General features: G+C 41.0%; 1 protein-coding gene across 2 annotated transcripts in view; it reads left to right on the forward strand.

Moving 5' to 3' along the window:
- Window positions 1-25,372, forward strand: part of LOC109928564 (peroxidasin homolog) — a 180,858-nt gene that overhangs the window by 119,696 nt on the left and 35,790 nt on the right. For both annotated transcript variants that reach the window (XR_007264204.1, XM_048608476.1), the window contains exons 9-14: window positions 4,907-5,076; window positions 6,817-7,089; window positions 17,904-18,020; window positions 22,316-22,474; window positions 22,811-22,923; window positions 24,192-24,348. Coding sequence is in view for 1 of the 2 variants with exons in the window: in XM_048608476.1 (XP_048464433.1) it covers window positions 4,907-5,076; window positions 6,817-7,089; window positions 17,904-18,020; window positions 22,316-22,474; window positions 22,811-22,923; window positions 24,192-24,348 (989 nt within the window). In the remaining variant the exon portion in view is untranslated. The remainder of the gene's footprint in view (window positions 1-4,906; window positions 5,077-6,816; window positions 7,090-17,903; window positions 18,021-22,315; window positions 22,475-22,810; window positions 22,924-24,191; window positions 24,349-25,372) is intronic.

Consider the following 25,372-nt stretch of genomic DNA (forward strand, 5'->3'; position numbering starts at 1 on the left):
ATATCCTAGAGCAGTGAGCCAACTGCAGAGTTACATGACCTGCGATATACTTATTTTTCTCAGGAACATGAATGGCTGTCGTTTGGAATACAATATAGTCCTGTTATTCCTGTACCCCATTATCTGGAATTCTCTTGTAACCAGAAATTGCCAAGGGAGCTCTCTCCTCATTGTGGGAACTGATCAGTCGGTCACTTCTCTCTTTCCTTTTGACCATAGTTATACTTGTCCACTCCAGCCTGTGTACTGTGGATAACTCATTTCAATTAAATTTCAATTCTGATGAAGGGTCTAGGCCCGAAACGTCAGCCTCTCTGCTCCTATGATGCTGCTTGGCCTGCTGTGTTCATCCAGCCCTGCACCTTGTTGTCTCAATTAAGTCTAAACCATTTATTACTTTCAGACCCCAAAATAACACTTCAAATTGTACACTTCTCCAAAGTAAAAAGTCTTGGGTCTAAGTGTGTTTTAGTAATTAAGGGCCTTTAATTTATTAGATAGTGGCCCTGCTCCTTTACGAGGGGTGGGATCCCCATTCTATGAGCAAACCAAACTGAACATTGTACTCTAGATGCAGCCTGATCAAATCCTGATGCATAAAAGTGATAGTATTTCTTGCTTTATACTTAATTCTCCCAGTAAAAAAAGAAGAGGACTGCTCTCTCATCAGAGATAGAGACAACTGGTGGTAGTTTAACCTGAGGGTCACCCCACCCCAGGTGAGGGGAGAGGTTAAGAAAGAGAGCCTTTAGTAGTAACCTCCGCCAGTGCAGGAATTGAACCCATATTGTTGTTACTCTGCACCACAAACCAGCCAAATGAGTTAACTGGCTCCCTCTCCCAGTAATACATACCAATACACGAGGTTTTCAGAGTAGATTAATTAGTAGAGATAGTAGGAACTGCAGATGCTGGAAAATCTGAGATAACAAGATGTAGAGCTGGATGAACACAGCAGGCCAAGCAGCATCAGAGGAGCAGGAAGGCTGACGTTTCGGGCCTAGACCCTTCTTCATAAATCGGGGAGGGGAAGGGGGTTCTGAAATAAATAGGGAGAGAGGGGGAGGCGGATAGAAGATGGAAAGAGGAGAAGATAGGTGGAGAGGAGACAAACCGGTCAAAGAGGCGGGGATGGAGCCAGTAAAGGTGAGTGTAGGTGGGGAGGTAGGGAGGAGATAGGTCAGTCCAGGGAGGACGGACAGGTCAAGGGGGCGGGATGAGGTTATAGGCAGGAGATGGGAGTGGGGCTTGAGGTGGGAGGAGGGGATAGGTGGGAGGAAGGACAGGTTAGGGAGGCAGGGACAAGCTGGGCTGGTTTTGGGATGCGGTCGGGGGAGGGGAGATTTTGAAGCTTGTGAAGTCCACATTGATACCATTGGGCTGCAGGGATATGAGTTGCTGTTGCTGCAACCTTCGGGTAGCATCGTTGTGGCACTGCAGGAGGCCCAGGATGGACATGTCATCTGCGGAATGGAAGGGGGAGTTGAAATGGTTTGCGACTGGGAGGTGCAGTTGTTTAGTGCGAACCGAGCGTAGGTGTTCTGCAAAGCAATCCCTAAGCCTCCGCTTGGTTTCCCCGATGTACAGGAGGCCACAATGGGAACAGCGGATGCAGTATACCACATTAGCAGATGTGCAGGTGAACATCTGCTTGATGTGGAAAGTCTTCTTGGGGCCTGGGATGGGGGTGAGGGGGATGGTGTAGGGGCAGGTGTAGCACTTCCTGCGGTTGCAGGGAAAAGTGCCGGGTGAGGTGGGGCTGGAGGGGAGTGTGGAGCGGACAAGGGAGTCACGGAGAGAGTGGTCCCTCCGGAAGGCAGATAAGGGTGGGGAGGGAAAAATGTCTTTGGTGGTGGGGTCGGATTGCAGATGGCGGAAGTGTCGGAAGATGATGCGTTTGATCCGGAGGTTGGTGGGATGGTACGTGAGGGTGAGGGGGATTCTGTTTTGATTGTTATTGCGGGGAGGGGTGTGAGGGATGAGTTGCGGGAAATGCGGGAGACGCGGTCGAGGGCGTTCTTGACCACTGAGGGGAGGAAGTTGCGGTCCTTGAAAAACGAGGACATCTGAGATGTACGGGAGTGGAATGCCTCATCCTGGGAGCAGGTGCAGCGGAGGCGAAGGAATTGGGAATAGGGAATGGCATTTTTGCAGGAAGGTTGGTGGGAGGAGGTGTATTCTAGGTAGCTGTGGGAATCGGTGGGCTTGAAATGGATATTGGTTTCTAGGTGGTTGCTGGAGATGGAGACAGAGAGATCCAGGAACAATCCCGCTTCCGTACCTACACTGGCCCTAAACCCCACCTCTTCCTCCATTACATTGATGACTGTATTGGCGCCACCTCGTGCTCCCACGAGGAGCTCGAACAGTTCATCCACTTCACCAACACCTTCCACCCCAACCTTAAGTTCACCTGGACCATGTCTAATACCTCCCTCTTCTTCCTGGATCTCTCTGTCTCCATCTCCGGCAACCACCTAGAAACCGATATCCATTTCCAGCCCACCGACTCCCACAGCTACCAAGAATACACATCCTCCCACCCACCTTCCTGCAAAAATGCCATTCCCTATTCCCAATTCCTTTGCCTCTGCCGCATGTGTTCCCAGGATGAGGCATTCCACTCCCGTACATCTCAGATGTCCTCGTTTTTCAAGGACCGCAACTTACCCCCCTCAGTGGTCGAGAACGCCCTCGACCGTGTCTCCCACATTTCCCGCAACTCATCCCTCACACCCCTCCCGACAATAACAACCAAAACAGAATCCCCCTCGTCCTCACGTACCACCCCACCAACCTCCGGATCCAACGCATCATCTTCCGACACTTCCGCCATCTGCAATCCGACCCCACCACCAAAGACATTTTTCCCTCCCCACCCTTATCTGCCTTCCGGAGGGACCACTCTCTCCATGACTCCCTTGTCCGCTCCACACTCCCCTCCAGCCCCACCTCACCCGGCACTTTTCCCTGCAACCGCAGGAAGTGCTACACCTGCCCCTACACCTCCCCCCTCACCCCCATCCCAGGCCCCAAGAAGACTTTCCACATCAAGCAGATGTTCACCTCCACATCCGCTAATGTGGTATACTGCATCCGCTGTTCCCGTTGTGGCCTCCTGTACATCGGGGAAACCAAGCGGAGGCTTGGGGATTGCTTTGCAGAACACCTACGCTCGGTTCGCACTAAACAACCGCACCTCCCAGTCGCGAACCATTTCAACTCCCCCTCCCATTCCGCAGACGACATGTCCATCCTGGGCCTCCTGCAGTGCCACAACAATGCTACCCGAAGGTTGCAGCAACAGCAACTCATATTCAGCTTGAGAACCCTGCAGCCCAATGGTATCAATGTGGACTTCACAAGCTTCAAAATCTCCCCTCCCCCGACCGCATCCCAAAAGTAGCCCAGCTTGTCCCCGCCTCCCTAACCTGTCCTTCCTCCCACCTATCCCCTCCTCCCACCTCAAGCCCCACCCCCATCTCCTGCCTATAACCACATCCCGCCCCCTTGACCTGTCCATCCTCCCTGGACTGACCTATCTCCTCCCTACCTCCCCACCTACACTCACCTTTACTGGCTCCATCCCTGTGTCTTTGACCGGTCTGTCTCCTCTCCACCTATCTTCTCCTCTATCCATCTTCTATCCGCCTCCCCCTCTCTCCCTATTTATTTCAGAACCCCCTTCCCCTCCCCCATTTCTGAAGAAGGGTCTAGGTCCGAAACGTCAGCCTTCCTGCTCCTCTGATGCTGCTTGGCCTGCTGTGTTCATCCAGCTCTACACCTTGTTATCTCAGATTAATTAGTAGCTTTGATCTTATATATTCACTTATTTATGCACCATTACTCAGGTCTTTTTCCTACTCACCTTCACATATGTACTTCCTTGGGCTACACTGGTTTGAAGTCAACCTCGCCAGTGCAGAATACTATAATTGTCTAGGTGAAAGTAAATTTGTCAGACATGGGTCCAATCCCCTTTGTTTCCTTCACGCTGATTAGTGATAAAGATAATGAACGACCTGAAAACCAATTCTTCTAATCAGCCTCTGTGATGAACTCTGTTCATACGTGTTTCCCATTAATGTGAACACAAGAAGTACTTTGCCAGTTGCAGAAGGTTCAACTTTCTGACCCTTTCGAAAGAGAAATTTTCAAAGGCTCTTTAGAAATCTCAACAAACAATATAGGTGAAGTTTCCTCCGTTCACCAATTCTGTTACATCACGTCTGCAAAATAATTAACAAAGTTAGCTTCAAGAAGTCCTGTTGAGATTCTTTAGTGGCCCTTTCCCTTTGAAGATCACATACTGTGGATCACCAAAGGTCCTTTCTAGCAACTTGCTTGTAATCAGGCTGATCCGATTTATTTATTATTTATTTTAAGTAATAATACCACATGGACTTCTTTTCAGTCTCTGATAACCATTTCAAACCCAACAAGCTATTTAAATAAATCAAAGCATGGCTTATTGAGTTCAGTCCCCACTGCTGTAAGCACCCGGAGATGAAATACTGTCAGACCAGGAGTCCAAAACATTTTAAGAAAATTACTCTTAGCAAGGACTGTATCCGCAGTTACTTTACTACATTTAATTCTGGGCTCAACCATACTTTGTATTTGTTAACTTAGTCTTTAACATTGAAGATTGACGTAAATTTTATATAGTATACATTCTTCAAATATTGTATACACATAACTGCAAGACAGTTATCCATCATTTAACATTGCATAACTTGCAGAAATATCTTTGGCTGGAACAATAAGGGATGTGTTTATTCTTGACTTTATATTTATATTACTTTGTTGTGTTCTTGGATAAACTAATTATTTTGGATGTTGGGTTAGTGTACATTTTGCATAAGTTCCCATGTTGCTGCATCATGACCTATTTATGTCCCCTCAGTAATGAAATAGATATGAAAGATGACAATCGTGTGAATCTGTTGGAAGATGGTACACTGATGATTCAGGACATAAAAGAGTCAGACCAAGGAGCCTACCAGTGCATGGCTAAAAACGTTGCAGGAGAGGTCAAGACAAATGAAGTAATCCTCCGGTATTTTGGAACACCATGTAAGGAAGTTGAAATCTGTTCAGACATTTTATATTGCCGTATATTTTACTATTGTTCAACATTGTCTGTTTATCCTAAATCTGTAGAAATGATGACACAGAAGATTATTCAACACATCTGTGGAATGTTAGTTTTTCAACTGGAGTTCACTAAAGTTTACCTCTACTTCCACTTTACATTCCATTTTCTTCCCTTTGTTAAATATTCACCTGATTCCCTTTTAAATAAGGATTTCTGTCATAAAGTAGCCATTTATGGTATAACATCGCATATTCTAATAACATGTACGTTTTTCTTCCCGTTTACTCCAATTTATGAATTTATGAATTAAAATATCATGCTTTTATTATGTTTTTGAACATTAAATGCAGGATAAGGTTCTGTTCTTTAGCAGAAGATTTAATCAAGTTTGACTCCTAATTTAACATTAAAAAGGATGGCACTCATAAAATAATCCCTTAACAGCTTGCCCTTTATTTTATGATGAGGTCATTGATCTTTTTTCCTTCCCTGGACTTGTTTAAAAAATCTCTTAACATTGGAATCTTTGTTTGGCTCACACTATGAAGAAATATGGATGCAAGTTTAATCTTGGCAGTTAAATTTAATTAATGAAAATATTAAATTTATGAAAGCTATCACAAAAACTTTTAATAAATTCAAAGACTAGAGATTACATTCAAGCAACCAGATAGTGAGAGAATCATCTCTTATAGTTTCTTAATATAATTAGATTAAATCTTGATCTGACTGGCCTAGCAGGTGACTGAGAGAAGTTAATTTTAAAATCTTTTGGTCTTATATTTTGTGTATGATCAAATTACTAGGTGTTTGACAGCTATTCTACCATAATATTCCTCCCAAGACAACTTCTTTTGACCTCTAATCTCAAGTAACTATATGTCTAATATTAGTAAATCAAGTGTGGAATGTTATTAAAGCACCATGAATTTGTGCTGTGCAGTAGATAATTGCTTCAGCAGAATTTCAATCAAGCATACATATGTATTAAAAGAAGTGGTGGCTGAAAGCATCACATTTCGAAATACAATGACAACTATCAAGCTGCAGATATCTACATCCCTCTAGAAAGTTGCATTATAAAAGTATCCACATCCACTTGCATTAACTGTTAAACCTAAAGGTGGTTTTATATTGAGATTTTTTGATTTGAAACTTTTCTAACACATTGAACAATATTTTGGAATCATTCGCTGTATAAAATTGGAAAAACTCTTGACGCTATAGACAGGCATCTGTGCTTTTTACAAAGCTTTCCTTTTTTTTACAAATTGGTGCTTATTTATTGCTTGAAAACTTGGCACCTGTTAAAGGTAAAATTTTGTCTGCTTTCAGAAATATCAGAACTTACTCGACAGTAGAAAAAAGAAAGCTGCCTTTTTCTAAAAAATTGGGACAATGTTATTATTTTCAATTCCCAGTATCTCCTATCTCCTTTCCTTATCCCACTATACTAATTAAGTTATACCCCATCCACTGAACTTAGACAAGCCAGAGATAGTATTTTCCCTTGAATGGTCAGTGTGCTTTATGAAATGATTAGCAGTTTACTTCAAACTATTTGCAGGGATCGAACACAGTTCCATCAATTTAATGATTTGTCTGATACAGAAAGTTTTCTTCACAATATAATGCTCTCCAGATGATTTGGATATAACATTAGCTGACATTTGAAGGTAGAATATTGAAAAGTCCCCGACTTAATTTTTATTTTCCAGCAAAACCCTCTTTTGTGATTCAGCCTCAGAACACGGAGGTATTGGTAGGAGAAAGTGTCACACTTGAATGCGGAGTTTCGGGACATCCTCAACCTCGCATCATCTGGACTAAGGGTAATAACAACCCAATTCCTGATGACCTCAGGTACACCATCACTTCTTCTGGTGGGCTCTTCATGCAGAATGTCACCTTCAAGGATCAGGGGCAGTACAACTGTAATGCGAGCAACACTGAAGGGTCTATCCAGGCTGTGGCCCACATCATCGTACAAGGTATACAAGAGGCTATTATTTTCTTTCAGTCATTATTGTTAATATTAAAAACAGAATGTTTTAATGAGCAATAATGCCAAATGTATTTAATGAAGTAGTACCTCTCACTGAAGATATCTCAGAAGCTTCTAGCCAAGCTGTTGTGCTGTTAATTTATTACCTAATTAGACTTTAGAAGATGGGTGCACTTTTGAGTCATAACTATACTAAAGCTAAGTAATTGTCAAGGACTAATTTTAAAACTGTCTTGAGATAAGGGTAGGCATGTCTGCAGTGAATACACATGACATGGTCTGATGTTATTCTTTTGTGCCCTTTGTAAGTATTGACTCATTTAACTGGATTGAAAAGCCCATTAAACCACGGACAACAGAAAATCATATGCACTAAGTTAATCTCTTCACGTTCAATGTTGTACATCATTGTGAAAAAATAAGTCATTGAAATATCCAGGTCTTACTAGCCGTATGTAATGGCAATAGGTTTCAGTTCTACTTTAAATTTTGACTGAAGTGATTAAACACATTGTATGAAAACAATTCTGTATCATGAAGTTTATTTGTATTTGAACTTAGTTTAACATTTTCCATTAACTCAAAAAGTCAATTTAAATTAAAATATAGTTAATTCTGTTATGGTATTGCTATGGAATTTCCTTTAAGTTTTGAAGATACACTTCAAAATCTAGCTTTGTGAATAACTTTACATCCTTGACTCAGGTGGCATGCCTGCAATTTAAATTGGTGGATTGATAGAGATGGCTTTCCAACACCTAACCCGAGTAGTGCATCTCAAAACTAAGTGAATGTGACTCAGTTCCATACCTGATGATTGGATTTCCTAGACTCCTTCTCCTTACAGGGTGTGTTTAAGTTGCAAGGAGTTGGAGTGGGACTGCACTAATCATCTATTTCCACAAGTACAGCAGAGCTGATGTTTTTCTTCAGTTTGAGGGTCATGTGTCCACTTGTACATTATTCCTAAAATGACATTCATTCGTACATTGTTTTACTTCCCAAAGCATCGTGTCTTTTTTTTTCATGTGGCTGGTGTGATAAAATCTGTGGTTTCAAGGCTTATGTTTTCTTTTGAGTCAGATCCTAACAGAAAGGAAAATTGATGTTCAGGTTTCCAGGGATACCGAAACTGAGATTGGAAAGCAAGACTTCCAGGGAAATGGAAACCAAAAGAACTGCGGATGCTGTAAATCAGGAACAAAAACAAAGTTGCTGGAAAAACTCAGCAGGTCTGGCAGCATCTGTGGAGGAGAAAACAGAGTTAACGTTTCAGTCCGGTGGTCCTTCCTCGAGCTTTTCCAGCAACTTTGTTTTTGTTCCAGGGAAATGGAAACTGGTTGAAACAGGATACAAAGGACACAGATATCCAAGTTCAGGTGATGATCCCAGGCAGGCAGAAGAAGATGGAGTGTAGCTCCAGCAGCTCAGATTCAGCAAAAACACAAATGCTGCAGTTGTTTCTGTTAGTTAAACATAACATTGGTAGACCTACACCAACTCAATTCTGCCTATGACAGTCTAAATTCCTGAAGAAGAGGAACTACGATTCTTGGGGAGAAAGACAGTGTTTTAAAGGATTTCATGTCTGAAATTGATATGCTGATTGGACTGCTGAGTGCATTTGTAAGATCTGTATTAGTTGTATCTTCTATTTAATATGCAATACATAGTTTATAATCAACTGCAATTTGCCTGTTAATTCATGCTTATTTTTCGTTTGATCATTCACAGCAACAACTTTAAAAAGTGAGAAATTGTCCTTTTGATTTTCTTGTTTGGTTATTTAATAAATACAGTTTGGCGACAGGATCGGTTAGCTCAGTTGGCTGGATGGTGATGCAGAATGATGGCAACAGCCTGGGTTCCATTCCTGCACCAGCTGAGGATACCATAAATTACTTTGCTCCTCAACCCCTCCCGTCGCCTGAGGCATGGTGACTCTCAAGTTAAACTACCACCAAATTATTGCTCTGTAATGAGAGCAACCCTACAGTCTAGTAAGACTACGGCAACTCTACCTTTATAAATTCAGTTCTTCAGATTCATTGGCCTCCAAGAGCTGATAACACTGGTAGCAGCCAAAATCTTTCTGACTTATGGATTTTATTGAATTTGAAAGAAAACATCTTTTGAGGTAGCAAAGTACTCTCGGGTCACAGAATCACTTGGCCATTTCTACATAACGTCTTATACATTATTGATCATTCAAATGCTCATTAGTCCAATCATCATAAATTCTTGTGGCAATTCATGATTGAATTGAGAGAGGGATATGTTATTGTTGTATTCTGTGTCTGTATGCCCCGTATCCATCTTATATTGAGAAGTAGTAAATGTGAAACCATTAATTCATCCTTAGTTTAGCGGTCTGCATTTTCCAATTTGTATTCACTTCTCTTGGGATGCTACTTCCCTTTTATAGTCTTGAACTTTTTGCATATCAAACAGATACTTACAAACTATAGGCAGGGAATCCACTCTATTGGAATTGCAGAGAGTAGACATTTACTACACCTGATCTCTCATCTATAGCAGGAAGAAGAAATGGCTTCTGATTATTTTTATTTTCTCAGCCACTCAATGTCCAGAGTGAACTATGCTGAGGCTTTTGGTCAATTCTTTCATAGGATGTGAATGACATTGGTAAGACCAGTATTTGTTGCCTATCCCTAACTGCCCTTGATCCCAGTGGCTTGTTAGGCCATTTTAGAGGGCAGTTGAGTGTCACCAACACTACTGTGTCTGGAGTCACAGACAGGCCCAATTAGGTAAAGGTGACAGGTTTCCTTCCCTGAACGACATCAGTGAACTAGATGGGTTTGACAACAGTTGATGGATTCATGGTAATCATTACTAAGATTGGATTTAAACTCCAGAATCATTAAAGTAAAAAAAAAATGGGGAAATTGAACCCATGTCCCCAAAGTCAATAGATTGCTAGTTCTGTGACATTAATACAATGTCACCATCTCTGCTACCAATTGGACTCTTCTAATGATCCAGCATTATCCATCCCAAATCTTCCAGAGCAAAACAGGATAACCAGGCAGGCAAATCTGTTCTGAAGAAGGGTAACTGGACCTGACAAGATGACCCTGCCTTTTCTCTGCAGATGCTGCCAGACATGCTGAGATTTTCCAAAAATTTGTGTTTTTGCTCCTGTTTTCCAGCATATGCAGTTCTTGGGGTTTTTTTGGCATATCTGTTGTTTGTAGTATGAAGTATTGTAGAGGGTTTAAATCTGCAATGTGCAGTATTATTCACCTGCGTTTATTGCGATCAATTTTAAGGGCTTTTAGATTTTCCCCATTTGCTTTATTAGAAATGACAAAAAGACCAGACAATATATAAAAGCAGCAGAAAGTTCTATAACTGGGTGAAATGACACATTATCGAGCCTTGGATCCCTTGCACCTACAGTATGATGGTGTGTGTGACTTTTCAGTGATTCATAGCTTTATGTGCAATGTAATAACATCTTGAAGATTTTGCTTTTTCATTTAAATTCCATTTCAGCTAACATAATAAGTATTTTGTATAGTAATCCTTACTGTTGATGTAGTGGCAGAGCATACTGGTGAGGTTTGCAATCCAAATATTAGTGCATGACTGCTGTTCTTTTCTCTGCTATTTAATGGATAATAACCTATTTATTTTGAAAATGTCAAGCAAACGTATTAATATGCTGGTATTTCTCAGAATAATTTCAGGGAAACAGAATTCTAATGTAATCATAAAGCACGGCTTATTTTTCCCAAAGATGAAGGTTTACCTTGTGACATCAATTTTAAATGTCCCCATCCTGCCAGTTGGCTTTGAAGCCAATGATAAACAATAACAAAGGTGTTGGATTTTACTTGGTTCCCCACTTCCCCAAGCTAGAAAATCAATGGCAAAAATACCCTCAATCCTGGCAGCTGGCCCATAATAATTTAATGGTGGATGGTTAATTGCTTTCAAATGGAACTATTTCCCCAACCCCAACTTCCCCCGTCACAGAATAAGACCCACCTTGGACAGCAGTTGGCAAATCAAATATCCAGCACCTCTTTAGCCACAGCAGCGCCACTGAGACCAATGGTCACTCTTGGGACTGCAAGACCCCGGCCTTGGTAAGAATTCAAACAACTTGGGGTAGGGCGCAAGATGGTCTCCCACTGGTTTTATACGATCCCCTGCCCTCAAACCTGTTGGGGGGAAGAGCATTAGGTCCAACCTAGGAACAACTTCATAATTGTATGCAACTATATTCATGCCAGAGCCTTGAGGTGAAACCAGTGCGGACCTCCAGCCTTGAGGTAAAGCTGGCATGGACCCCCAGCCTCAAGGTGAAGACAGGCATGGTCTGAAGGCAAGGTCCTGGCGTGGACTGGTGGCGAGGACCTGTGTGAACTCAAGGTCAGGCCCAGCGCAGACTAGAGACCAGCACAGACTTGTCTGCTCCATCTTCTCTGCATGGAAGGACTGTAATCCTGGACTTTTTATTTCTTTATTTTTCAAATTTATTCCTAAGAATCTCCACCCAGATACCTTTGCACCTAAAATGGCATGGTAAGCAACAACTATGTGAACTTTTCACTGTACTCATGTGAATACATGTAACAATAAACCTAATGCTAATTCTAAAATTATTTCCTAAAACTAGCTTCTCAATATGCGTTCAAACTTGTTTCATTCAATGATTTTCCTAACTTCAAGGAAAGTTTTGAATAGCCTGTGTGGCTGAAGAGTACTGAAAGAAGTGGCCCCAAAAATAATGAATGCATTGATGGTCATCTTCTAAGATTCTATAGGCTCTGGAACAGTTCCTACAGCTTGGAGTGTAACTAATGTAATCCCATTATTTAAAAAGGGAGCTGGAGAGAGAACAGGGATTTATAGATCTGTTAGCCTGATGTCTTAGTGAGGAAAACGTCAGAGTCTATTATAAAAGATTCAACGGCAGAGCAATTGAAAACACTGGCAGGATCAGATGAAAGCAACATGGATTTATGAAAGGGAAATCATGCTTGACAAAATATACTGGAATTCTTTGAGGATCTGTTATAGAACCGACCAAAACAGCTCAAAATATATTAAGAAGATAGTCTAGACCCTTAACTTTTTCTTATTTTAAAGGTAAGTGTAAGGCGTTGTGTTCTGGATCCAATGCAATTGGTCAAACTACCAGGCTTGAAACAAGCAACTCTTTATTCATACACTATAATTAAAATACAGACAAAATATAAAGAAAAGAATTGTCTTGATGGTAGCTCTGTCGAAATTCGTAACAAAATAATATATATTAACTACTACTAATTAACTTCCAGTATAATAACATTGCCATAAACACACTCTTGCAAAGGCAGATTCAGTAAAATAGATTGTCTCACATACAATTTTAGCAGCAGGAAGAGGACCCCAGCTTTTAGCTGTAACGGAGACAGAAATAAGAGCTTCCCCATCCAGCTTTAAGATCCCAGCAACTGTAATAAGAGAAAACTAAAAATATTGGTTCTGTGGGAGCTTGACTCCACCCATTCAGGCTGCTTCTGTTATTCCAATGTCTTCAAACAAAAACCCAAGGCCTTAAAAGCTGTTTACTTGATTGGCTTTAGAGTAGATTGCTCGGTACCTCTGTCTCAACCTTTCTTCATTAAAACAAAAACCAGGACAATATACACCTCTTAAAGCTGCAGTATCATCACAGACGTAACAAGCAGAATGATGAAGTAGAAATTGGTGGATGTGGTTTATTTGGACTTTCAGAAGGCTTTCAATAAAGTCCCACAAGAGATTAGAGTGTAAAATTAAAACGCATCGGATTGCAGGTAGTGTAATGCGATGGATAGAAAATTTGTTAGTAGACAGGAAACAAAATGTAGGAATAAACTGGTCTTTTTCTGAATGGCAGGCAGTGACTAGTGGGGTACCACAGAGATCAGTGCTAACAGCCTAGCTATTCACAATATATTGTTAATGATTTAGATGAAAGAAATAAATGTAGTGTTTCCAAATTAGCAGATGGCACAAAGCTGGAGGATGCAGAAATGCTTCAGTATGATTTGGACAAGCTGAGTGAGTGGGCGAATGCATGGCAGCTGCAGTATAAATGTGGATAAATGAGGTTATCCACTTTGGGAGCAAAAATTGGAAGGAAGATTATTATCTGAACGGTTATAAATTGAGAGAGGAGAATGTGAAGCAAGATTCGGGTGTCCTCGTACATTGGTCAAGGCTGAAAGTAAGCATGCAGGTGCGGCAAACAGTAAGAAGGCAAGTGACATGTTGGCCTTTGAAGTGAGAGGATCTGAGTACAGGAGCAGGGATGTCTTGCTGCAATTATATAGGGCCTTGATGAGACCACACCTGGAATATTGAGTGCAGTTCTGGGCTCCTTATCTGAAGATGCCATAGAGGGAATGAAGCAAAGGTTTTCCAGAATGATTCCTGGGTTGATGGAACTGACATATAAGGAGAAGTTGAATTGATTAGAGTTATAGAATATATATTTGCAGAGGTTCAGAAGAATAAGGGGGAATTGATATAAACCTATAAAATTCTAACGGAAAGGGTAGTTGCAGAAAGGATGTTCTTAATGACCAAGGATTCCACAATCGGGGATTGCTTTACAGATGAGATGAGGAGAAGTTTCTTCATATAAAGAGTGGTGAGCCTGTGGACTTTGCTATCACAGAAAACAATAGAGGCTAAAAAATAATATGATTTCAAGAAGGAGTTGGATGTAGCATTTGGGGTTAAAGGGATCAAAGGGTTTAAAGGGACAAAGATAGGTGGAGGGATAGGTAGTATTGAGGAGGTGGCGAGGCTGCAGGAGGATTTGGACGGGTTAGGAGAGTGGGCAAAGAAGTGGCAGATGGAGTACAACGTGGGAAAGTGTGAAGTCATGCACTTTGGTAAGAAGAATAAAAGGGGAGAAAATTCAGAAGTCTGAAGTGCAAAGGGCTTTGGGAGATCTAGCCCAGGATTCTATCAAGGTAAGCTTGCAGGTTGAGTCAGTAGTCAGGAAGGCAAATGCATTGTTGGCATTTATTTTGAGAGGACTTGAATATAAAAGCAGGAATGTACTACTGAGGCTTTATAAGGCTCTGGTCAGGCCACATTTGGAGTATTGTGTGCAGTTCTGGGCTCCATATCTCAGGAAGGATGTACTGGCCCTGGAGCGGGTTCAGAGGATGTTCACGAGAATGGTCCCAGGAATGAAAAGCTTAACATATGAGGAACATTTGTGGACTCTGGGACTATACTCATTGGAGTTTAGAAGGACGAGGGGGGATCTAATTGAAACTTACAGAATACTGAATGGCCTGGACAGAGTGGATGTTGGGAAGATGCTTCCATTGGAAGAAGAGACTAGGACCCAAGGGCACAGCCTTAGAGTAAAAGGAAGACCTTTTAGAATGGAGATAAGGAGAAACTTCTTCAGCCAGAGACTGGTGAATCTATTGAATTCACTGCCACAGAAGGCTGTGGGGGCCAGGTCACTGAGTACATTTAAGACTGAGATAGATGGGTTCTTGATTATCAAAGGGATCAAGGAATGGGGAGAAAGCGGGAGAATGGGGTTGAGGAACTTATCAGCCTTGATTGAATAGCGAAACAGACTTGATGGGCCGAATGGCCTAATTTCTGCTCCTATGTCTTATGGTTTTATGATTTGAGGGGAAATGTGGGAACAGGCTATTGAGTTGGATGATCAACCATGATCATAATGAATGGTCAAAGAGTCTGCTCCTAATTCTGTTTATATGTTTTTTTGTTTACACATAATGGAGGAACGTGTCTTGATGGTTAGCTGTTTGCAGTATTAGAGCAGACAACTAATATATATTGTTGCTGTACCCTGTTCTTCCATTGTTTCATACAACTTGTTCTTTGTGTGAACACATTCACCTCATGCAAAACCAACTTGTGCATGTTTCCTACAAGTTATGGGTTGCTGTATTTCTGTAAGTTTATGCTTAAACTTTGAGGCATAGCATGACCCAAGTTAATTGATACTGATGTAACTCAAATCTCTGGAATTAATGCCATTTAAAAAAAATGCCTTGTGTCCCCTACTCTATGTTAACCAGAGTACTGCATATCTCATTACACCTGAAATTTGTTTTCCTTAACCCCACACCTCCCACAGCCCTCGTTTCTGTTCGATTTGATGTTTGATTTGCTTTGATTTAATGTCGCATGTACCTGAATACAGTGAAGAGTTTTGTTTACTGCACTGAGCAACTAGAATGGCTTCTCCAATTGCCACCAACCTATTCCGCATAATAGTGAAAAAGGAGCAACAGAAGTAAGAGTCTCTGAAAGTGAGGAACAGAACACAGCTGCCCAATACATTTCCTTTTTTGGCAGCATAAGCAAATAAGCTCGGCAGGAAATTTCGGCATGGGCTCATTAAATGCAGAAACTGATGCAACTTTCAGCATAACCTTTCTATAAGTGTCATCCAGGAACTTCTGACTCCTCGTTATTCAATTCCTGTGATTGTGGTCATAAATGTCCTGGGTGGGAGAAAATCTTTTTGTTTTGTCCATCTGTCCACATGCCATATTCTCCTGGTATATTTCTAACATCCCATCTGCTGACATAAACATTGAATTGAGTACTCTGGTGTATATTAACCTGTGTAATTGCTTCCAGTGACTTATATTTAATTTGCATGCCATGTGTTTAAGGTTTATGTGTGACAGAAAATATTAATTATATCTAATTTGTCTGAAGTTTCACAATTTTAAGCAATTGTATCATATCCTGTCTCCATCTTGTCTTTTCAAAGGAGGACAGACCAGGCTAGTCAATTATTCGTCATTCACTTAAGTTACAGGATGTGGCATGTGGTTCTTCTTTGTGCCATTCCTAATAATGACTATCTTTTCTGAAACAGGCAAGCCAAAACTACATTCTCTTCTCAGATAACTTACTGGAGCTAAAACAGTTTGAGTTGACCTACAGGTCACACACCTTGCTACCATAGCACAGACTGCAGCATTGTGTTAAGCTTACATCAGGGTTTAGTTCAGTTAAAGGGAAGGAGGATGAACAATCATAATAGCCTGGTGCTCCGTTGCGTCACTCCACATAAGCTTTATCACACCAGGACTGGAGGAGCATTGCATGGGGACCTTAGGCACCCAGCAAGAATAGGAAGCAGGGGACCCTGGAGTTGGGGGTCGGTAATGGTGTTTCTTGTCCCAGTGGTGCTGGCCCCACACAGTGTGATTTGTCCATGGTCCATGGTCCCTCAGACCCCTAGACAGGCACTGACTCAGATACTTGGAATTGGAAATGGAAAAAATCACATCTAGAACTGCAAAGGTTTATTCCCCTTCTGCTGAAGGTTAGACAATTCAGAATAATTTGGAAACAAGTTGGATTTTACTTAATCACTTGCAATAAGAGAATTATGTGGTGATAAATGTAATTTTCGCCTTAGAATGTCATGAGAAATAATACTGCAGACTAAAGCAATAAATACTCTGGCTTGGGTTAACTGTGCAATGAACAGAAATTTCTCCAGATGTAGCAAGACACCTTCATGGAAAAATGATCTGGCACATTCTTATGGAGTGTATACAGTATGTGACATTGGAGTGCTATTTGTTTTTAGATTTAGAGTAACTGTTTGAGATGCAGGAGAATATTGATGCTCATTTATAATGTTTCCATGATCTGTAAAATAGTGCAACCTGTTTCATTACTTGGGAGTTCCTGAATATTGCTCATGGCAAATTTCAGTGTCTGGAAATTGAACAAATATTCTACCTAGAAAAGACTCAAGTGAGAATTGCTTTGGCTACATAAACAGAATTGGAATGTAGCAGCATGTAAAATTAACAATTTTACCATACTTACAGCTGATGAAAGGAAGCTCTAATCAAATGAGGTAGAAACTTTATCACAAACTTGAAAGCAATATTCATGCTACTTTCAGCATTTAAACCAGATCTGGATTTGGTCATTTCTACAAACTGCAGGATTGCTGGGCAGTTTTTGAATGCAGAAAGGAAATTTCAATGTGACAGAGGAAAAGTAAGAATAGGTGCTCTCTGTTCCCCTTTTGCACATTTAGTTAACCAACAGGTTTTGTGTCACATGACATGATCTTGCTATATTTTTTAAATAAAGTAGTGAGTCATTATTTTTTCTACTAGAGTCATGGAATCCGTATGTTTTTGGGGAAAGCAGAGAAAGCAACAGATTAATGACAAACCAAAGAGTTTGAGAATATCTTACCATGGTCTTTCCACAGAATGACATGAATTTGTTCAAGTAACTCCATCAGCATGCATTATCATTTGCAGTGGAAACAGTGACTGAATTGTACTTTGTGCTCTAATCTGTCCACCAGCCACATTCCAAGATAAGCATGGTACTTCAGTTAATCTTTACACCTGAGATTTATTACAGGCATGCTGCATTACTAGTTGGTGTAGAGAGTATTTTGAAGTGATTTGGTGGGGGAAAGGATAACCCATCTTGCACTTTTTCATGCAGCATAATATTCCACCAGATAATAGGGATTAGCTGACGGTCTGTTTCAACGCTTGCCCCAGATTCCACATTATGCCTTCTCCCTGGATTTCATTTTAACTTTTATCTGGTAACATTTCACGTTAATACTTGAAATCTATTTACACTAGATTCTGATCTAACTATGTGATAACTTCTGAAATTTGATTTCATAGAACTCTTTTCTTAGGTAAAATCCAGTATCAAAAGAAAGTTTGTTCTTCTATTAATCTTCCACACTCTCCAATGTTTAACTGTGGTGTGTTTTGCTTATGTTTTGCACAGATGGTCCTAGATTCTCTGTGATTCCCAGCAATCAGGTCGTTTTGGAGGGAACAGCTGTGGATTTTTATTGCCTTGCAGAGGGAACCCCAGCTCCTGTAATTGCCTGGACCAAAGCAGGTTTCCAAAACATTTATTTTCAACTACAATGGATGTTGACTCCAAAGTTTAGTTTGTTCAACTTTTACTTAGAAAATCTAAGAATTCACTGTGAAATAATATAAATAATTGTCTCCTCTGATCTATATACTCAATGGTACAGTGATAGTGGATTGGTATTCAAGACGGCCAGGCTATTGCTGTGGGACATCAGTTCAAATCCACTCCTACCCCCACCCCGACTGGTAAAATTTAAAATCAACTAATAATTCTAAGATTGAAAGCTAGTCTCCATAATAGTGACCATGAAAGCATTATCAATTTTGTAAAAGGCCATCTGATTCACTTATGTCCTTATAGGGAAGGAAATCTAACATCCTTACTTGATCAGGTCTACATGTGACCACAGTCCCAAAGTAATCTTAACACTTGATTCTTAACTGCCTTCTGCAATGGCCCAGCACGTCACTCAATTCAGGGCAACAAATACTGGCCTTGTCAGCAATGCCCACATTCCTTGAAGCGATGAATTTTTAAAAATACTTCAGAAAAGCTGATATTGTTACAGATTATTAGTCCTATTAATTAGCAACACTGTGGAGACATTGGACCACTTCATCAATTGAACAATAAAATATTACCAGAAAGACCTGCCATTTAAAATGGGTCTTGTCTATTTACATGAGACGATTCCGAAAAGTTTGTACTATAAGGAACTGCTCTGCATGGGAAAGAAATACTTGCAATCAAATGGCTCCTTCAGGGCATCCAAAAACACTGTACATTCGCTGGAGTATTTTTGAAGAGTGGTCATTGTTTTAATGCAAGAATGAATAGGTAATGAGAGACTCCAGGCAGCAGCTGTCTTCTGAAAGGTGACACCAGTTAACAATGACGCATAGTGCCAAAAGGGAGAACAGGATAGCAGAGTGAATAAAAGAGTGGCTTTGAGTGAAGGTCTCCTCTGTTGGTTGTTTTCTTATGATGTTATTCAACAGCAATTTGGAGATAAAATGAGCCAGATATTGAACAATCAACACCAGCAGCTCACCCTTACCAGGAATTTATTTGACTATGGAAGCCTCCTGCAGCTGATAACCCCATCTACATCCTGACCACCCAAAACTCCTTCCACTGCAATGCTAGCTATCATTCAGCTGGTAGCCCTCTTGCCTCCGAAGCACAAGGTTCTGTGTTCAAGTGACACTCCAGGGTTTGAGTAAAGGAGCAAAGCTGCAGACCTGAGAGAGCACTGCACTGTGGAAGGTAACTTCTTTCAGATGAGATGTTCAACTCCTCTGCTTGCACAGTAGATGCAAAAGATCCCGGGGCATTATTTTGCCCAAATGTGGGGAAATTGTCCTAGGTGTCCTGGTTCCTTTTTACTCCTCCACAGACATGACCAAAAAACCTAATTATCTGGACATTATTACATTTCTGCTTGTGGAAGCTCTCTACATGCATATTGGATCCCCAGTTTTTCACATCAGAAGGATGACAGAACTTCAAAAGTATTCCATTGGCTGTAAAGCAGTTTGTAATGCATAGTGGTAATGAACAGTACAATATAAATCCGAGTCCTTGTTTTTGCTTTTGTGATCTTGAGGGATAGGGTACTCATGTAGGATGGCAGCATAGCCCGTGGGTGAAAAGACATGACCCTGCAATATGTCCCCAGTGCTCAAGCCTTGTATTGCAGAGAGCAGAATGAGATCACATTTGTTCCTGTGTCCTGAAGCTTCAGGAAGTATCTGCATTACAGTTCTCAGTTCCCACACTGCTGTTCATAAATCATCAAATCCCTACAGCGTGGAAGCAGGCCATTTGACCCTTTGAATCCACACAGGAGCTCCGAAAAATATCCCACGCAAAGCCACTCCCCTAGCCTAGCCCTATAATCTTGCATTTCTACATTCCTGGACACTATGGGCAATTTAGCATGGCCAATCCACCTAACCTGCACATTTTGGATTGTGGGAGGAAACCAGAGCACCCAGATGAAACGGGAAAAAAGTGAAAAATAAACACAGATAGCCACCCAAGTGTAGAATTGAACCCAGGTCTCTGGTGTTGTGAGGCAGCAGTGCTAACCACTGAGCCACTGAGCCACCATACCCCCTTGTTGGAGGTGGATTATTTAAGTATCTGAAAGGTTCATGTATGTGCACAGGAATGAGGCATACCTGGGAGCTGAATTCTCTCCCTTCTCCGTGCAGTAATACGTACAGACATTTTGGGTGTTAACGTCCAGATTTGTGAAACTGCTATGTCTCATTTAAGGCCACTTGGGCTAATTGCCATGACATTCTGAATCATTGAGCATCAAACTGCTTCTGGGCAAAGCTTGTGTTCAGATAGTGATGGAAAAAGCAGTAAGAGATGATTGCTGTCTTTTTAAAGCTTGATACAAGATTTTTAAAATTTAACAAAATATCACATCTGAAGTCTGAGGTGTGCATGCCTTTTTCTCATATCTTATTGTTTCTACTACCAATCGCTTGTGACGCAGCACACAGTTGAGATCAAATGTGAGCTTTACAAGTTAACAAAATTTAATACCTTGCAGGAGAAAGCATCTGCCACCTGTTGAACGCATGCCGTAATGATGGTTGATGTTGCAGAACTCAGGGTTCTTGTGCGTAATGTATCAGAGCCGTAGGAACTGAGTGCACTTGTCACCTTAATTCACGCTGATATTGCCCTGTGGGGCAGTTTGTTGTTCCATATCTTCATGAATCATCTCACCAGGATTGCCAATTTGTTTTTTCTTGCTGAATAATTAGGCAAGAGTGCAGAGATATGACTTAGCCTTATTTTAAAGCCATTCTTCAGTTTTACCTTCTATCGCCAATCGCTTTATCATGATCTTCAACACAGAAATGGAAAACCCTTAGAGGGAGACAATGTTCCTTCTAACTTCCCTTCATTGTACATGGTCCATTTGTTGCACTGCCCAGTTCTTTTAAGATGGCTGCATGGCCATATCTTCAAGATACTGCTTCTTGTACTTGGCCTGTTTGTACGCAATGCTTTGGACTGGTTCGGGACCAGGGAACCTCACAGCTTGAGGGAACTTTGGTGACATGGTGTAATTTAAGGATAACAGGCTTATGTAGTCAGTTCCAATTTTTGAAGTTTGGAAATTTACAATAGAGAAAGTTGTCAGCAGATAAACATCAAATAAGATTTGCAATAGATTGAAAATAAATTAGCCTACTTATGAAGTATTTTCTTTAAGCTAGGAATTTGGAGAAAACTAGACAACGTGTGATTCTGATAGATTTTTGACAGTCATACAGAATGTACTGTACAGAGGAGATCTCAATTCCCCCACAGCAAAGTTAAATATTGAATTTCTCTGCTACACAGCGTTATATGCAAAAATACATACAATCAAACTGCTTTATGGTTAACTATCTTCTGAGTCGTGAATTCTCTCTCAAAACTTTATCTCATCCCCTTTCCATTTTTACCATTAATTTGTTTCCATTCCCTCATTTTCTTGGTTCCTCCACTGGGATATGGTTTCATGATAACTGATTAGTTTCTAGTTCCCTAAGGTTATTTTATTGGCATAAACCCATATAATCTATCAGAATATGTAGCCACAGATGACGTTGTGACCAAGCTCAATCTTGTCTGATTGACGAGTAAACACATCTGGCAGATGTTGCTTCTCAGTGATCAGAAGAGGGAGATCCTTTTTATAACTACAAATGGGAATAATTCCAATGTTAATACAGCAACACAACTTGAGTTCAGCTAACTCACCACACACCAAACTGCAAACCTCAACTGTTGGCTGAACTAGGGAGGGTAATGGCCGGTGGTATTATTCTTAGACTATTACTTCAGAGACCTAGGTAATATTCTGGGAATCCAGGTTCAAATCCTGCCACAGCAGATGGTGAACTACAAATTCAGTAAAATTATGGATGATGAAACCATTGTCAATTGCCAGGAAAAACCCATCTGGTTCACTTTAGGGAAGGAAATTGCCAATCTTAGCTGGTCTGGTCCACATGTGACTCCAAACCAACATCAATGTGGTTGACTCTTAACTGCCCTCTGAGTAGTTAGGATGGGCAATAAATACTGTCCTAACCAGTGACATCCACATTCCATCCCATGAACAAATAAAATATTCTGCACTTATTGTCTTAACTATTTGGTCATTGAGGAAGTTCAACTGATTAACACCTCTTGACGTTCAGTATATTATATATTTTACTAAACCTGCAGTTTAACTGAACACATTATAACCTCCCTCCTTTTCCTTTTTCTCCCTCAACTTTCTGCTTACTCGTTTCATTCAGGTGGTCAGTTGCCAAATGACCGAAGACATACTGTTTTATCTACTGGAACACTGCGTATTGTGAGAGTTGCTGCTCATGATCAAGGCCAGTACGAATGTCATGCAATTAGCGTTGTGGGAGCAAAACATGTGCCAGTACAACTGACTGTTGAGTCACTCGGTGAGACTTGGGACTTTTATCATCAATCTCTGTGCTGTAATATGATCAATCATTCTGTACTAACACATCCTGCAATGATTAATATGCCTCTAGAACCAGTTCAATTCCTCTGTGAGGCTGTTATTAATTAGACATACAGCCACAAGATTCTATGGAACCTTCTTTTATGTATTGTATGTAATTTGTAAAAATAATAGAATATTTCTTCTGTTTCTATATATTAAATTATACAGCAACTATTGTCACCTTTTGGAATATTAATTTTGAATTGTGTGGAAAAACAAAATAACAACATGATGACAATTTAATTCAGACTTGCGTTCTCTCTCTGGGCAGTAACACCGGTGTTTATTCATACACCATATGACACTACAGCGGAAACTGGTCAGGATGTAGAAATTCGATGTTCTGCTCAAGGGGAACCTCACCCAATCATTACATGGACCAAGGTTTGGATTATGTCTTTTTTCCGAAGATTATTGGAGTGAAATTCTATGCTTCCTTAAATTAAGAGAAGGAATGCTCTGCCACTTTGTTCTTGGGTTTACTTCTTCCCTAAAGTCATAGACATTTCATCTCTACTTTCCTAACAATGTATTTTCCATTTGCCAAAGACTCCGCTTCCTGTTGGCAAAGTTCACTTATACGGTTCTCAACAGAGACTCTTTAATCTCACTTATATCTGATAGCAGTAAAGAATATATAGTGAGATGCCTCCCTCACCAACACCTGACAAAATTGTAACGCTAAAGGAGTGAATTGGCTTCATTTTCAGACCTTTGCAGACCAAAGCCAACTTCTAGAGAAAAACAAATGGATAATGTTGAATGTTCTCTTTAGAACAATAAGGGCTTCTGGGATACTTCCTTTCAGAGCAGTTGGCTTCTGCTTTGATTTTCTACCAGGACTCTTGGATTGGGCATTTATGTTGTCCCTTTACATAGACTAATGAGAAAGCAAGATCCATCCCTGTGATCTGGGACTAAGTCAATATCCCTCGCTGTATTTTACCTTCCCCAAACCCTTCCCTAAAGGGTGCTGAGAGCTTGCAACAAATTATTTTGGAAAGGTACTTTCAAAAAAAGACTGTGAATGAGTCACTTCACAACATCATCATCTACATTTCAAAATTGCAAATGCTTCAATGTAAGGCAGGGAACTACCTTACTCAAACCATCAAAATGATAATGTTATTTAAACTGCAAATGATGGAAATATAGATGTTAAGTATGCACCCCTTCCATAGTTCTGATAGTGGACATTTGGGCAAAATCTTGGCAGTTCTGGGTTCCACCCTAAATTCTTGCTACAATCACCTTCATCCCTCCACAATATGCTTGCAGTATTTTGCCTCAAATTGTGCTTTCCCCATCCCCGAATTTCAACCATTGTATTTCTAACAATTCCAAATCTTTCGTGCTAACTACATGCTATTCAGAATGCCAGAGCGGACTGCTGTAATCCTAATTCTTGCCTTGAGCCCATTAAGAACTTAATAGTATAAACTAATGATGGTAGCAAGCCATGGATTTATATGGTTGACCGTCAATAAACCATGGGCTAGACGTTCATTACTAAAATGAGACGTAATTCAGAAACACATTGTCATTTTGTCTTATTTCCCAAAAAAGAAACAACCAAACTTCACAGAAGATGAAGTAGGTGGAATATCTATGTTCAAAAACTGATTTACTTCTAATTCTTTCTTTGTAAACAGGATGGTGTACAGATTACAGACAGTGGAAAGTTCTTTGTCACTCCAGAAGGATCTCTAATTATTCGAGATGTTGGAGAAGCCGATCAGGGCCGATATGAGTGTATTGCCCGTAACGCATTTGGTTTTGTCTCTAGTAATATGTTGTTAACTGTCACTGGTATGTTACTGCAATTATCATTTTTAAATCTATTATGGGCAAAAAGTGTGCTTTCTAAGCTCTATGGATAGCACAGATTTGATATACAGAAGTAATGTTTTTCAGCACAAAGAAAAATAATGTCCTTTAAAATAATGCTTGAAGAAGTCTAAGAGGATTGGGAGACAGTCAGTTACCTGGGATTTTTTTTAACTTAGCCAAACTTAGAACACCTTCCACAGGCTAGTAGAAGCACAGGTGCTAGGGCTATGGAAAATAGATTTCGATATTATCTTGAAAGGGACGGAATATTGAAGACACAACATTCAGCGAACCAAGTGGCTCCTTATCCTTAATCTTTTCACTCTCTCTTTGTGCAACAGACCAGACACTGGACTGTCAAATATTCAAAGTGCAGTTGTGAGCATAGTTTTAATATTACTTAGCACTGTACTGTCATCTCAAGCCAGATTGGATGCACATAGACTGGAGCATTACTGGCTCCAGAAAATCAACTTTTAAGAATGGCTAGTCAGGCATCATGCACATTTTGTTTATGGTGAAGGGCTGGGTGGTAGGTGGTGTATGGCTGGGTTAGAAGGTGGAGTGCTGGGGGGTAGTGTATGACTGGGTTAGAAGGTGGGGTGCTGGGGGGTAGTGTATGGCTGGGTTAGAAGGTGGGGTGGGTGGGGGGTAGTGTATGACTGGGTTAGAAGGTGGGGTGGGTGGGGGGATAGTGTATGGCTGGGTTAGAAGGTGGGGTGGGTGGGGGTAGTGTATGGCTGGGTTAGAAGATGGGGTGATGGGGGGTAGTGTATGGCTGGGTTAGAAGATAGGGTGGTGGGGGTTAGTGTATGGCTGGGCTAGAAGGTGGGGTGGGTGGAGGGTGGTGGATGCCTGGGCTAGAAGGTGGGGTGGGTGGAGGGTAGTGTATGGCTGGGCTAGAAGGTGGGGTGGGTGGGGGGTAGTGTATGGGTGGGGGGTAGTGTATGGCTGGCTTAGAAGGTGGGGTGCTGGGGGGTAGTGTATGGCTGGGTTAGAAGGT

This window comes from Rhincodon typus, chromosome 19 (genome assembly GCF_021869965.1).
Source record: "Rhincodon typus isolate 14 chromosome 19, sRhiTyp1.1, whole genome shotgun sequence".
Taxonomy (NCBI): Eukaryota; Metazoa; Chordata; class Chondrichthyes; order Orectolobiformes; family Rhincodontidae; genus Rhincodon; species Rhincodon typus.